The sequence below is a fragment of the Triticum dicoccoides genome, chromosome 2B, assembly GCF_002162155.2.
Source record: "Triticum dicoccoides isolate Atlit2015 ecotype Zavitan chromosome 2B, WEW_v2.0, whole genome shotgun sequence".
NCBI lineage: Eukaryota > Viridiplantae > Streptophyta > Magnoliopsida > Poales > Poaceae > Triticum > Triticum dicoccoides.
This window is the reverse complement of record NC_041383.1, coordinates 341,978,399-341,992,883: the sequence shown is the minus strand read 5'-3', so window position 1 is coordinate 341,992,883 and position 14,485 is coordinate 341,978,399. Positions and strand designations below refer to the sequence as shown.

At 51.1% G+C, this 14,485-nt stretch overlaps 1 protein-coding gene across 2 annotated transcripts; it reads right to left on the bottom strand.

Moving 5' to 3' along the window:
• Positions 1-3,786: 3,786 nt before the first annotated feature.
• On the bottom strand, positions 3,787-9,255 carry LOC119367702. Of its 2 annotated transcripts, none has more exons than XM_037633147.1 (2): positions 8,833-9,255; positions 3,787-4,096 (listed from the first exon to the last, which is right to left on the bottom strand). In XM_037633147.1, exons 1-2 carry the CDS (start codon positions 9,135-9,137, stop codon positions 4,081-4,083), a joined length of 321 nt encoding a protein of 106 aa, XP_037489044.1. In that variant the 5' UTR covers positions 9,138-9,255; the 3' UTR covers positions 3,787-4,080. The 2 variants fall into 2 exon arrangements, with proteins under 2 accessions (XP_037489044.1, XP_037489045.1); XM_037633148.1 differs by having other exon boundaries at positions 3,788-4,093.
• Between the last annotated feature and the right edge of the window lie 5,230 nt (positions 9,256-14,485).

The following is a 14,485-nucleotide window of genomic DNA, read 5'->3' as shown; positions in this document are numbered from 1 at the left end:
GTCGCCGGTCGACTTCTCGTCGGCAACACATCCCTGGGGTTACCCGCCATCGCCAGGCGACGCCCACGTGGGGTTGAACCACATGGGTACCCCGCTTAGAGCACGCCCTCACCCGCGTTCGCCGGCGTCCGGTACCCTCCGTACACCTACTCGTCGCCCGCTTACGCATCTTCCCTGACGCCACCTCTGCACCGTGGCACGCTGCTGTTCTCACAAGCCTCGTCGTCACATCTCGACAACCCCGACGGGACGGAGGCCGACATGGATGACATCATCACGACCGGCTCGGTCCCCGCCGCGGCCTCCCCCGGGTTCAACGCCCAAGAAGATGCAATCGACCTTAACAGGGACATGGACGACGGGCTCGACTACAGCGAGGAGGAGTCGGAGGAGGAGGACGAGGAGGAGGAGGAGGAGCCGGCGCCTACACCGGTGAAGAAAGGGAAAAATAAGAGACGGGCGGCCAGGACCGATGAGCCGCGCCAAGTGGGCGTCCGAAGAAGACGAGTGCCTCGCCGAAGCGTGGAAGGTCGTCTGCCTCGACCCGACCACCGACACGAACCAAAATGCTGAGACGTACTGGGATCCCATCAAAGCGGAGTTCGACGAGCGCAAGCTGGTCAACCCCTACTTCGCCGCCGTCCACATGCAGCGCGGCGCGAAGGCCATGTCCAACCATTGGGCGCTTATCCAAACGGCGCACAACAAATGGCATGGTATCGTCGAGGAGATCGTGGCTCGCCTGGAAAGCGGCGCCAACTACGAGAGTCAACTATGACGCCAGTCGCTCGGTCTTTTTCCGCCGTGTGCGTGGCCGACATTTGTTCCTCCTCGGTGCAGATGATCCGGATGTTCGCCATGTTTCGCCAGGACATCAGCTCCGACCAAGATTTCAAGTACCTCCACGTGTTCTCCCGGATCGAGAGGTGCAAGAAGTGGGCGGAGGTCCGGTGCACCTTTGACAAGGCCAAGGAGACATACAAGCCGGCCGCGCCGACGCCGTCCGCGGCCGACGGACGCCCTAAAGCGGAAATGTGGCCTGGTGATCGCTGGACTTGTGGCGTGGTGATCGCCGGACTTGTGGCGTGGTGATTGCCTAACTTGTGGCGTTGATCGCATTTTTTTGGTAGGCAGGAAATGTATGTTTGAATTTAACCGTCTTAGGGGGCCGGCCCCTCGGGGCGTGGCTGGGACCTAAATCGCCCGAGAGCCTAAAAAGCGCTGGGCGATGGGGCGAAATATCGCCGGCCGCTTCGCTGGGGGCCGAACGAGTGGAGTTGCTCTAAGTCTGCAACAATTAATATGAATGGGAGGGAGTAGTTTTTTTATGGTTTATTAGAATTTTAATCTAACTTGCTGAACTTCATATGGAAAATGTATTCTCCTCTTTGTAAAACTAGGAAGATTCACGAGATCAGAAGCAAAACTAAATTACCTGCACTTGATCATGCAACCACTTAATGTAATTTATCGCCTCATAAAGAACTGATGCGGTATCGGTCTGTACAAAGGAGGAATTATTTCAGTATTGCTTTTTTTTTTTTGCCTTCTGGCATCATTGTGGTGTAAATAGACATCAAACCGAAATGAACAACCGAACACACATATGTGCTTCAACACACCTTCCCAAATGGTGAAACCATCTGTTGAAGTGCAGTTATCTTGTGTCCTAACTTTACTTTAGGAACCTGCCCCTGTTAAATGGAAGCCTAATTAACTCATTAAGCAATGATAGTCTCATGAATGAAGAACCGACAGTTTAAATTGGTTTGGGGAATTTGATATCATAACATTGTTTCGTTAAGCTATGTGCAACCTGGTGTTCAAAGCATGCATAGCCCTTCCATTCAAATGAACAAGGCACACACGTTTTCTCAAACTCCAACTTTGATCACAAAATAGATTAATTATCTATCTTTTGTGACATAAAACATGTATCACCGAAAACTTTTTCAATACAAATTCAATGGTATAATTTTATTCACATATAATTCACAATTAGTTGGTATAATTTTTGGTCTTGAATTTCAAGATGTGTGCACACCTTATTCATTGGAATGGACGGAATATATGTTAAGCTATCATGTGTTCAAAGCATGCATATACGTTAAGCTATCATGCACGTAGTACTGTTTGTGATAAATATTGCTCTAAAAAATAAAGATTTAGCTATAATGAACTAGCAGTCTAAATACTGGTTGAACTCATGCATGCATTTATGTCCCAATAGCGGATCAACCATGCACGCAAATACTTACTCCCTCCGTTCCGATTTACTCGTCGTGGTTTTAGTTTAAATTTAAACTAAAACCACGACGAGTAAATCGGAACAGAGGGAGTAGAAGGTAGTGAAAGAGTGTAACACTGCCATACTTTGGGAGACGACGACGTGGGCGAGCAGGACTCGTGCTTGGACTTCTTCACGTTGCCTTCCGATCCCCTCTCCTCTTCCGATCTCTTCTTACCCTTGGTGGATAACGCACTACTCCCCTTGCCACAGCTGGCGCTGGTGCTTGTCTTCACCTACGCATGCACACAAGTACAATATCATCCACTGATCAGATGTTTCTGGTCCTTGATCTTGCATCCATGCTTTGCTTTCTTACAGGCACCGGCGACGACATCTCCCGCCCTTGCTTCTTGTACTCCGCCTATATCTGACCATGGGTCGGGCCGGGCCGGGCTTGGGCCGGGCCTGAAGAAGCCCACGGCAGAAAACTGAGGCCCAGGTCTTCCCAAGCCCTATCATTGGGCCTACTTGTCAAGCCCAAGCCCGGCCCATCTAGTAAAAAGCTCTTAGGGCTTAGGGCCGTGGGCCGCGCCTCTTCCTTAAAATGCCAATATGCCAAGCTCAAGCCCATCCAGGCCCTACTGATGGGCTCAAAATTCAGGCCCAAGCCCGGCTCATGGGCAAGCCCATCGGGCCTAGGCCCTGGATTTTAGGCCCGGGCCTGGGTGGGCCGACAGGGCCGGGCCTGAGATGGTCAGGACTAACTCTGCCAACGACGTCTTCGCTGGGGAGCCGGAAGGCGCAGGCTTTCCCATCCCCCCGCCGAATGATATCAAGCCCGACAGGCTACTAGGGTAGCGACCATCATTTGTGCCCCACCGAACATCCATGGCAACGTCATAAGCGCCGGCGCCGCCTCCGTACATTCTGTTGCTGATGGGCCTTGCATGGAGCTGTACCCTAGCCCGATGGGCCTCGTGAAGTCTTGGCTGCTGGTGCTGCTGGTGTTGGCCCCTTCGTGCAGTATCGCGCCATGGTCGCCCCCACCCATCTCGTGCTTGACGTTGCCGTCCGCGTCCAGGAAGAGGGCCTTGGCAACGTGGCCCATGGCGGCGGCGTTATCGCATGGCCCGGAGCCGCCAACGCGTTGGTGGTGGCCACTGTCTCCGTGGCACGGGTTGGGCGGCGCGATGGACCAGTAGCCAGCGCCGGAGGCGGAAGGGAGGTGCTTGTCCATATTGGCAGCGCTGAACTGGTGGACGTCCGGCCATGCGCTGCCGCCACCGTACTCCATCTTCTTGAGATAGTCGCAAGCCGGCGGCTCGGCAAAGAGCTCCGTGGCGAGCGTCCTTGAGTTTAGCAGCTCAAGGAAGTTCTCGCTGTCGTCGTTGTAGGCGTCATGCACCACCTGCATGCTCCTCGCGACCTGGCCGCCGGCGCCCCTGAGTTATTTAGAGGTAATTGAAAGGTGAACAAAAAGAGAACGTGCACAACGGTACTTCTGCTTAATTAAATTAGTTTATGCAGCTTGCTTCTTTGTTCCTCAAACAAAAAGGCCTTTGCTTCTTTGTCATCTATCATTTTTTTAGAGAAAAGGCGAGAGCCCGACTTTATAGATAAAGCCACCAGGCAGAGTATATGACCAACAACAGCACCCAACAAAGTATCACGCACAGAAGATAAAGTATCATTACAAGGCCAGCGGCCTTACATGGCACGCAGGCCAGCCTAAACCAGACACCAAAAGAGCATTCAGGAAGCCGTCCTCAAAGAAAGCCGAAGAAGCCCAGACGTCGTAGATTTCATCTTGGATAGCATGGCGTCGAAGGCCTGGAGGTCTCCTTCTTTAGTCAATAATCTCCACTGCTGCAAGAAACCATTGGCTTTAAATAAGCAATTGACAGAATTAGCCAGAAAAATATGTTCAATCGAGAACTTATTCCTAGTAGTCCACAACGACCAGCCAATCGCAGCCCATCCAACTAAGAAGACTCTTTTAGAATGGCCAGAAAGAAGATTGACATAATGCATCAGGTCTTCAAAGGAGGAAGGGGACCAATTTACATGTAACCAGAGTCTGATGCAACTCCACATAAGTTTAGCTAAGGAGCAGTGAAAGAAAATATGCTCGGTGTTCTCCAGTGCCCCACAAAGCACACACCTGTCGGACCCCGGCCCGTTTCTTTTCTTAATCTGATCGGCCGCCGGAAGCTTACTCCGGACAGCTTGCCAGAGAAATATCTTGATCTTAGGAGGAATTCGAGCCGACCAGACATGCTTAAACTTGACCGGGCGCCCCCCAGGGATAAGCTTGGAGTAAGCAGATTTAACCAAAAAACGCCCCGAAGAGGAGAGGGGCCACACCACGGCATCCTCTTCCTCCGAGAGCAGGGGGAAGCAAGCAGTAAGGCGCTGCCAATCTTCCAACTCTTCAGGAGAAAGAGAACGACGAAAATTCAGAACCCAACCCCTAGCCGAGAGCTCAAAGATAGAAACCTCAGTATCATCGCAATATGAAAATAGAACCGGAAAAGCAACAGCCAGCGTGGAGTCCCCGACCCACCAATCAAGCCAAAACCGCGTAGACTTACCGTTCCTAACTACAAATTTTACAAGGGACCGAAAGATCGGCCGGACTTTAACCAGTTGATGCCAAAATTGCGACCCACCCGCAGCTGGCGTGAACATAGGACTCGAGGAGGGGAAATATTTAGCTTTTAGGATAGAGAGCCAGGGTGGCAGTTCCTCAAGAGTCATGATCTTCCACCACCATTTGATCATAAGACAATTATTCATCACTCGCGTATTAATAATGCCCAGACCCCTTTGGCCTTGGGGCGACATATAATGTCCCATCTGACCATCCTGTACTTACATTTATTGTCCGCTGCGTTCCAATAGAAAGCACCCCTATACTTGTCAAAACCATTATGAACCCCACTAGAGAGAAGATAGAATCCCATTAAAAACATAGGTAGCGAAGAAAGAAGGGAGTTAGTAAGGGCGACCTTGCCCGCTTGCGTATTATATCGCCCTCGCCAAGGGAGAACTCTGTTGCCAACTTTGGTAACCACCGGAGCGAAGTCTTTAGCCAAAAGTTTAAGCGGGGAAATGGGGAGGCCTAGATATTTGAGAGGGTAGGATCCCAAAGAGCAGTTAAGAAGATGGGCCACCCGCTGCGCCTCTTCGTCCGAGACCCCAGTCACTACAACCTCACTCTTAGAGAAATTGATTTTAAGACCTGAGAGCGCTTCAAAACAAAGCAGAAGGAATTTCAGATTGGTGAGGCTATTATCATTAAGTTCCATCAGAATTATAGTATCATCCGCATATTGGAGATGAGAGATGCCATTAGGGATGAGATGAGAGCTCACCGGAGTGATATGACCAGCCAAGGCAGCTCGAGAGAGAATGCGAGATAGAGCATCAGCCACAAAGTTGAAGAGTAAAGGGGACGCTGGATCCCCTTGCCTGAGGCCCCTGCCATTAGCAAAAAACTGGCTAATTTGGCCATTGACAGCCACAGCCGTGTGCCCCCCAGAAACCAATTGCATCAAGCGCTGCATAATAGGCCCCTCAAAGCCCTTAGCCAAAAGAACTTGCCGAAGGAATTTCCAGCTAACCGAGTCGTAGGCCTTTTCAAAGTCAAGTTTGAGAACCACAGCCTTGGTCCCTCGCACCCGTAAGTCATGAACAATCTCATGTAAACAAAGTACCCCGTCCAAAATGAACCTCCCTTTGATGAAAGCAGACTGGAAAGGGCTAATAGTCCGATGTGCAATGGGAGATAGCCTAGTGGCCATGCCCTTTGCAGGCATCTTTGCGAAGTTGTTGATTAAAGCAATCGGCCTAAATTGAGAAATCATATCCGCACCCTTGACCTTAGGGATGAGGGAGAGAACCGCATAGTTAAGTCTAGAAATGTCAACCGATCCCAGCCAATACCCTTGGATGACAGCAGAAATTAGACCTTTTAGTTGGGGCCAGAATTGTCGAAAGAACGGAATGGAGAAACCATCAGGGCCTGAAGCCACATTAGAATTAGCCGTCCGAATAGTATCAAAAATTTCCTCCTCAGAAGGGGGAATCAACAGAAGCTCGTTATCAGCGTGAGAAATCCTATCAAGGGGAGCCCAGAAGCCCGGGGCTAGCGCGAATCCGAGGTCTGGTTTAGCCGAAAGCAGGTTAGAGAAGAACCGAACTACATGACGGAGAATGACCGGCGGTTCAGATACCCTAACACCATCAATAATGAGGTTGTTAATCAAACATCTACGCCGTCTGCCATTCGCAATGGCGAAAAAGTAAGCCGTGGAAGAATCACCCTTAAGAGTCCAATTAATCGTACCCCTTTGCTTTCAATACACTTCCTCTTGGCGATGAATAGCCAGAAGCTCCTTCCTAAGAATCACTCTTTGTCATCTATCATTTGGCAATCAATTGCAGAGTTGAAAGCGAGAATGCAAAGAGGGATCATCTTTGGGAATTGGATTGAAGTAGTACTTTTCTAGCTAGCTAGCAAGCAAGGGGGCCTGAATGCTTTGATATGGTACAAGTTTCTGGCGATCTGTATTAAACAAGCGAATTTTAGTTGCTTCCCCATTTAAATAATTATTTGACAATAGTATACTTTCTATTTTGGCATTCTTATCTAGCTAGCTATTCTACCAAAGCCTAGGAAATACTTACTCCGTCCTATAGAACATTTTTCAAACCAAAATAGCTTGAAAAACATTCGTATATTACGAGACGGACGGAGTATATTCAAGCATATACATTACTCCCTTCGTGTCAAAATATAAGTTCTTTTTTGACACTTTTATGGTGTTAAAAAATGCCGTGTATTTTGATAGAGAGGATAGTACTAGACAGATTGGAACATTTATTCTTTGGGACGTAACAAATTTTGTTCCAGCAGCAAGCGATTTCACTTATGTTGATTTCAATGTGATAGTCGCCTCACTTGCAACTCTACTTAATACCCCCTCCGTCCCAAAGTATTAATTAGGTTTTTTACAAAGGGTGGAACCTATTTACAGTATCTAGCTAACTCGAGGCAGAGACGTAAACCAAAAGTCCCTTCTAGATTTGCATTGTCGGAATTAATTATCCTTTCCCATATCACACTATTTGAAAAGGTAACTAGCTAGCTCCTTTTTTCCTTGCTTTGCTTTACTTTAGTTCCTCTCGTGTGCTTTCCCTAGCATTGCTGCCACTGACTCTCTAGAATCTAGAGCATAGACTACAACCTATCACACTCATACGTAATAGCTAATTTTTTAAAATAATACATTTTTATTAGTTTTCAGAAATAATACGCCGTTTTGATGTTTTTGACAAATAATACGGCATCATCTTTCTGGAGGACGACTGGACCTAATCGTCTTCCTAGAGGACGATTAGTGTCTAGTCGGCTCACAGCTGGCCGACTGGGCAGTCGTAAGACAATTAGCTCCAGTCGTCCACCAGGAAGATGATTAGTTCCAGTCGTCCATCGGAAAGATGATTAGTTCCAGTCTTCCACCAGGAAGATGATTAGTTCCTGGCCTGGACTTTTTTCTATCTCGAAATTGCTGGCTAACCTCGAAAGACATTGCGACATGGTTGGGTGGAAACTACGATCGAAAGGATAATGAGGATAGGACATCTTGACGAGACTACAATGCACTGCTTACCAACCCTTTCTATATTGGAGGGGGTTTTATAAGTCGAGAAGAGAAATATGACGGGAAAGAAGATGGCGGGAACAAAAGGGGTGGCGGGAAAGAAGTTGGTGGGAACATAAGGGTTGGCGGGAAAGACGATGGCGGGAACAGCAGGGTTCGCGGGAAAGAAGATGGCGGGAAAGGCAGGTTGGGCGGGAAAGGCAGGTTTGGCGGGAAAGGCAGGTTTGGCGGGATAGAAGATGGCGGCAAAGGGTTCCCGGGAACACGGTTATGAAGAATTCCAGGCTAGGAACTGATCAGCTACATGGAGGACGACTGAAACTAATCATCTTCCTGGTGGACGACTGAACTAATCATCTTTCTGGTGGACGACTGGAGCTAATTGTCTTCCCCCAGGACGACTGGAGGCCCACCTTCAGACGACAGCCCAGTCGGCCAGCTGTGAGCCGACTGGACTAATCGTCCTCCAGGAAGACGATTAGGTCCAGTCGTCCTCCAGGAAGATGATACCGTATTATTTGTCAAAAATATCAAAACAGTGTATTATTTCTGAAAATTAATAAAAATATATTATTTTAAAAAATTAGCTACGTAATACATATTCTTGTTCTATTTTTCTTTATGCTATGTGTATTAACAAGTGTGTGTAGTGTAGCTTGGTAGAGGGAAGGGGAATAGAGATGAGAATTGAGCAGCAAGATTATTTAGATTGATCGAAATTAGAATCACACTAGCTAGGTAGAGGTAGACAATATATACTCTCTAGATTAGAATCTAGGCAAAGCGAGGCTCCTTTCTTTTTCTTTCGGATAACAGATAGTGGACGCATGCCGTCTTTTCACGCCCGGGCCGGGCCGAGCCTTCGAATATGCAAATATTACTATTACGGTATTACCCCCGAATATGCATCTAGTGATATGGTCCTACTGTACTCACATGACGACTTGGTTCGCCGCAGTGGCGGCTGAGGAGTCGTCCATGCTGATGCCGGAGTGGTTGGTAGAGGTTTTGGTGAAGGAGGTCTGCATGGTGGCGTTGGAGGCGGACAGGTCGTCGTCGGCGCCGGAGGAGGATGTCCTGTGTTGAGCGAGCAGGGCCCAGAGCGGCGTGGCCGCTGTGGCGGGCGGCGGCGGCCAAGCAGGGGTAGTGGAATATGGATGCATGTCGCGCCACCAGAAAGCCGAACATGGAGGGTGCAGCGGTGAGCTCGCGATGGAGGCCTCCGTGCACTCCTGGGCCATGCAGTACGTACCTGCTGCTGCAAGGCAATTAAGTAGGCTTCCTTCCCTCTGCTTGGGCGGGCGTGTGGCGGCCGGGGTAGAGCTAGGGAGGAGAGAGGAACCCGTGGGAGGAGGAATTTGGCTTTGTCTAGAGCTGATAGGAGTTCGTGGGTGCCTGTCGGGTGCTTTATAAAGGACGGGATGAGATGGCTATGTGGCCGTGATGTCACACCCACACGCTCCAGAAGTCTCTTTGTTTGGACATCTGAATCCTCTCGGGACCTGGTTAAGCAATGCGCGTCACCGTTAGTCTACTATGTACTGATCTACACACTGAGCGGCTGCAGCTGAGCGAGTGGCTGAATGCTAGTGATCTTACTGAGCGGCTGCTACGAGTGGCTGAATGCTAGTGATCTTACAGAAACTCCCGGCGCATTGTCTTCGTGCGAGCCCATTTGGGTCGGAACGGACACAAACCACGACCCAACACGGCGACGCATGTTAGACTGTATTTATATATAGCTTCTGTATATGTCTTGTATATCGTATCGTACACCTTGGTGTACCCCTTATATATATGAGATAGCCACACCCTTAACGGGTGTCGTGCAGTTTCCCAAAACCCTAAGTTTTACATGGTATCAACCCTAACCGATCCTATGTCTTCCGCTGCTGCTGCCGCCGCCGCCTCCGCCACCGCGATCGCGCCCAACTCCGTCGCCGCCGTCGCGCCGGCTTCTGTCACGGCGCCTGCGTCGCCGTTCCTCTCCTCGCGTCCTCTGGTTTCGGTCTACACCGGCCAATCTTCGATGGTAGGCGCCTCCTCGGATCAGCCACCGCCGTCGTCACCGGCCGCGCCTCCGCCGACCCTGGGGGATCCTTCGTACACCGGTCCGTGGATGGGATCGGCCACCTACGCCCCCCACGGGGCTGCTCCACTCCCGCCCGCAGGCCCCTACGGGGCGGTGCCCGTCCCCGCTGGATCGGCAGCCTACGGCTCGTACGGGGCTGCTCCACTCCCGCCCGCAGGCCCCTACGGGGTGGCGCCCGTCCCTGCCGGATCGGCGGCCTATGGCCACTACGGGGCGCCGCCCTACGCGCCCGCCGCGGCTGCATCTCCTGCCGCTGTTGCAGCGGCGCCCTACGCGCCCTACGCGCCTTCACCTGTCGCCGCGAACGCTGGGTTGGACAGGGCCCCGCCGCCGCCATTGCCCTACGGCGGCTACTGCCCTCCGACCATGGCTGCATCTGGTGGATCATCTCACATGACCTACTACACGGCGCCTCCTCCTGCTGATCATGCCGTGGCCAGCACGCCGTTCTACTTCGCGCATCTGATCCCAGTGAAGCTGACGACGGATAATTATCTGTCATGGCGTGCACAGGTGTTGCCACTTCTTCGCAGTCGCTATCTGGAGGGCTACGTCGACGGTTCCTTGCCGTGTCCTCCACCACATCACCCGGCATACCATGCGTGGGTGGCTCAGGATCAGGCCATACTTTCGGCGATCCAGTCGTCGCTCACCGAGGCGGTGTCCTCCTTGGTTCTCTTCACTGCCACGTCCCAGGAGGCGTGGTCTGCCCTTCACACTAGCTTTGCATCTCAGCAGCAGGCTCGTGCTCACACTCTTCGTACGGAGCTGGGAGAGACCAAGCTTCTTGACCTCAGCATTACCGACTACTTCGGCAAGATGACGCGTCTCGCAGACACTCTAGCCTCCATTGGTCAACCGCTTCGCAAAGAGGACTTCACCACCTTCGTCATGAACGGTCTGGATGACGACTATGATAACCTTGCTGAGAACATCAATGGCCGTGATACTCCACTTGAACCCCGTGAGCTCTACGCCCGCCTCCTTGCCACGGAACAGCGCATCAAGTCCCGCCGTACCAATCCGAGTTTCATGGCTGCCAACGCTGCCACTCGTGGAAAAGGGAAGCCCTTCAAGTCAACTGCAGCGGGCAAAACATCACCATTGACTTTGCCGGCTCCGCGGTCGCCTGCCGCAGCTCCTTTCCCCACGACCGGGGGTGGTCGTTCGTGTGCCTGCTGCCCTTCTTGTGGCGTTCAGCTCCCTTGTCAACTGTGCAACATCCCAGGTCATGTTGCTTCCCGCTGTCATCGCCGCTTCAAGCAGGACTTCCTCGGCGTCGGCAACAATGGCAAAGGCAACGAGAAACAAGCTGCCTTGGCCACTCATGAGCCTGCTCGTCAAGCAGGCCACACTACATCATACCCCATTGATCCAACGTGGTATATGGACACAGGCGCTACGAATCATTTGACGGGTGAGATGGGCAAACTCTCAGTTCAGGAGCCATACCGTGGTAATGATCAGGTTCACACCGCCAGTGGAGCAGGTATGCACATATCACATGTTGGTCAGGCCTCTCTTTTAACTCATAAACAGAAATCTCTCCATCTTCGTAATGTCCTTAGAGTTCCTTCTGCTACTCGTAGCCTATTGTCTGTTCCTCAGCTTACTCGTGATAACAATGTTTTCACTGAGTTTCATCCTTTTTATTTTCTTATCAAGGATCGGGCCACGAGGGACGTTCTGCTTAGAGGTCGCCTGCGCGATGGATTATATGCACTTGATCTGCCTTCTGCCCCTCGAGCACTCACTGGTGTCCGTGTGTCGCCTACTCATTGGCATGCACGGCTCGGCCATCCTGCCACTCCCATAGTTCGTAGTGTTCTTCATCGTCATAGTCTTCCCGTTGTGTCCAATAAAGATGTTGCCACAGTCTGTGATGCCTGTCAACAAGGCAAGAGTCATCAGCTTTCGTTTTCTGATTCGAGTCGTGTCGTCAAAACTCCACTTGAGCTTATTTATTCTGATGTATGGGGGCATGCCCAAACTTCTGTGAGCGGTCATAATTATTATGTCAGTTTTATTGATGCTTATAGTCGGTTCACTTGGCTTTATCTTATCAAACGTAAATCCGATGTGTTTGATGTGTTCCTGCAATTTCAAGCTCATGTTGAGCGTCTTCTTAAGCATAAGATTATTCATGTTCAGTCAGATTGGGGGGGTGAATATCACAACCTCAATTCCTTTTTTAATAAGCTTGGGATTTCGCATCGCGTGTCTTGTCCTCATACACATCAGCAGAATGGCACGGCTGAACGTAAGCATCGTCACATTGTCGAAACCGGTCTCACCTTACTTGCTCATGCATCAGCACCTTTTCGTTTTTGGAGTGATGCTTTTTCTACTGCCTGTTTTCTCATAAATAGGCTTCCTACACGTCTCCTTGGGATGAAAACACCACTTGAACTATTGCTTAATGAGGTTCCAGATTATACTTTTCTCAAAGTTTTTGGTTGTGCATGCTGGCCTCATCTTCGTCCTTATAATAAGCACAAGCTCGAGTTTCGGTCCAAACTTTGTGTATTTCTTGGGTATAGCTCTCTTCACAAAGGGTACAAGTGTCTTCATATTCCATCCAACCGTGTCTACATCTCGCGTGATGTTGTGTTTGACGAGAGTGTATTCCCGTTCTCGTCTTTGTCCATAACTCCCACCCCTCCAGCCTCCTCCTTGCAATACACCTCTCCACTGCCTGCTCAATTTGTTGATATTGCATATTCTCCTGCGTTGTTGCCTAATCATGCTGCAGGAATGGGTCGTGGAGTTCGCCTGGAGTTGCTGGAGGAGCCGGAGCCATCAACTGCACCCGACGTGGCGAATGGCCTTGTGCATGCGCCATGCATGCCTGGACTGGGCGCCTCAGCGTCGGCTCCGTCCGTGCCGGCCTCTTCTGAGGCTGGGTCGGTTCCGCCTGGGCCGGCCTTGCCCGGGCTGGTCTCCCCTGCGTCGGCCTCCCCCGAGCCGGTGATTCCATCTGGGCCGGCCTCCCCCGAGCTGGTGCTCCCATCTGGGCCGGCCTCTCCTGAGCCGGTAAGCTCGCCTGGGCTGGGCTGCCGTGCCTCGGTTGGCCTTGAGCCGACTGACTCGCCCATCCAGTCGAGTCTGTCGCCAGGGTCGGCCTCGCCTGGGTCGGCCTCGTCCTCGCCTGTCGCTGCTGCATCGTCACCGGCTGCGTCGGATACTTCTTCATCGCCGGGGCCGTTGCCACTGGTTGCACCACCTGCGGCCGTTCCTCTTCGACCACATACTCGCAGTCGATCTGGTATTGTGTGTCCCAAGCAACGCAAAGATGGGACGGTCGCCTGGCTTGCGGCATGTGTTGCTCATGTCAAGGAAGATCCTTCGGCTGAACCGCGTCACTTCCAGGTTGCTCTCGGGATTCCTCATTGGCGTCAAGCTATGGAGCAAGAGTATCAGGCATTGTTGAGAAATGGTACTTGGCAGCTTGTTCCTCCGGTCTCTGGTGTCAATGTCATTGATTCCAAGTGGGTCTTCAAGGTTAAGAAGCATGCTGATGGTTCTATTGAACACTATAAGGCACGGTTAGTGGCGAAAGGGTTCAAGCAAAGGTATGGTCTTGACTATGAGGATACGTTCAGTCCGGTGGTCAAACCAACAACTATTTGACTTCTGTTGTCCTTGGCTGTTACTCGGGGCTGGTTTCTTCGTCAGCTGGATGTTCAGAATGCCTTTCTTCATGGTGTTCTGGATGAGGAGGTTTACATGCGTCAGCCCCCTGGTTTTGTTGATCCTGCTCGTCCTCATCATCTGTGTCGCCTGGTCAAGGCGCTCTATGGGTTGAAGCAGGCTCCTCGTGCTTGGCATGCCAGATTGGGCTCTGTTCTTCGGTCACTTGGTTTTGTTCCCTCTACTGCTGACACCTCGCTCTTCCTTCTGCATCGACCTCAGGTGATGATGTATCTTCTGGTGTATGTTGATGACATCATCCTCATTAGCTCCTCGGATGCTGCTGCTGACCGTCTGAGGTTGCTCTCGGGATTCCTCATTGGCGTCAAGCTATGGAGCAAGAGTATCAGGCATTGTTGACAAATGGTACTTGGCAGCTTGTTCCTCCGGTCTCTGGTGTCAATGTCATTGATTCCAAGTGGGTCTTCAAGGTTAAGAAGCATGCTGATGGTTCTATTGAACACTATAAGGCACGGTTAGTGGCGAAAGGGTTCAAGCAAAGGTATGGTCTTGACTATGAGGATACGTTCAGTCCGGTGGTCAAACCAACAACTATTCAACTTCTGTTGTCCTTGGCTGTTACTCGGGGCTGGTTTCTTCGTCAGCTGGATGTTCAGAATGCCTTTCTTCATGGTGTTCTGGATGAGGAGGTTTACATGCGTCAGCCCCCTGGTTTTGTTGATCCTGCTCGTCCTCATCATCTGTGTCGCCTGGTCAAGGCGCTCTATGGGTTGAAGCAGGCTCCTCGTGCTTGGCATGCCAGATTGGGCTCTGTTCTTCGGTCACTTGGTTTTGTTCCCTCTACTG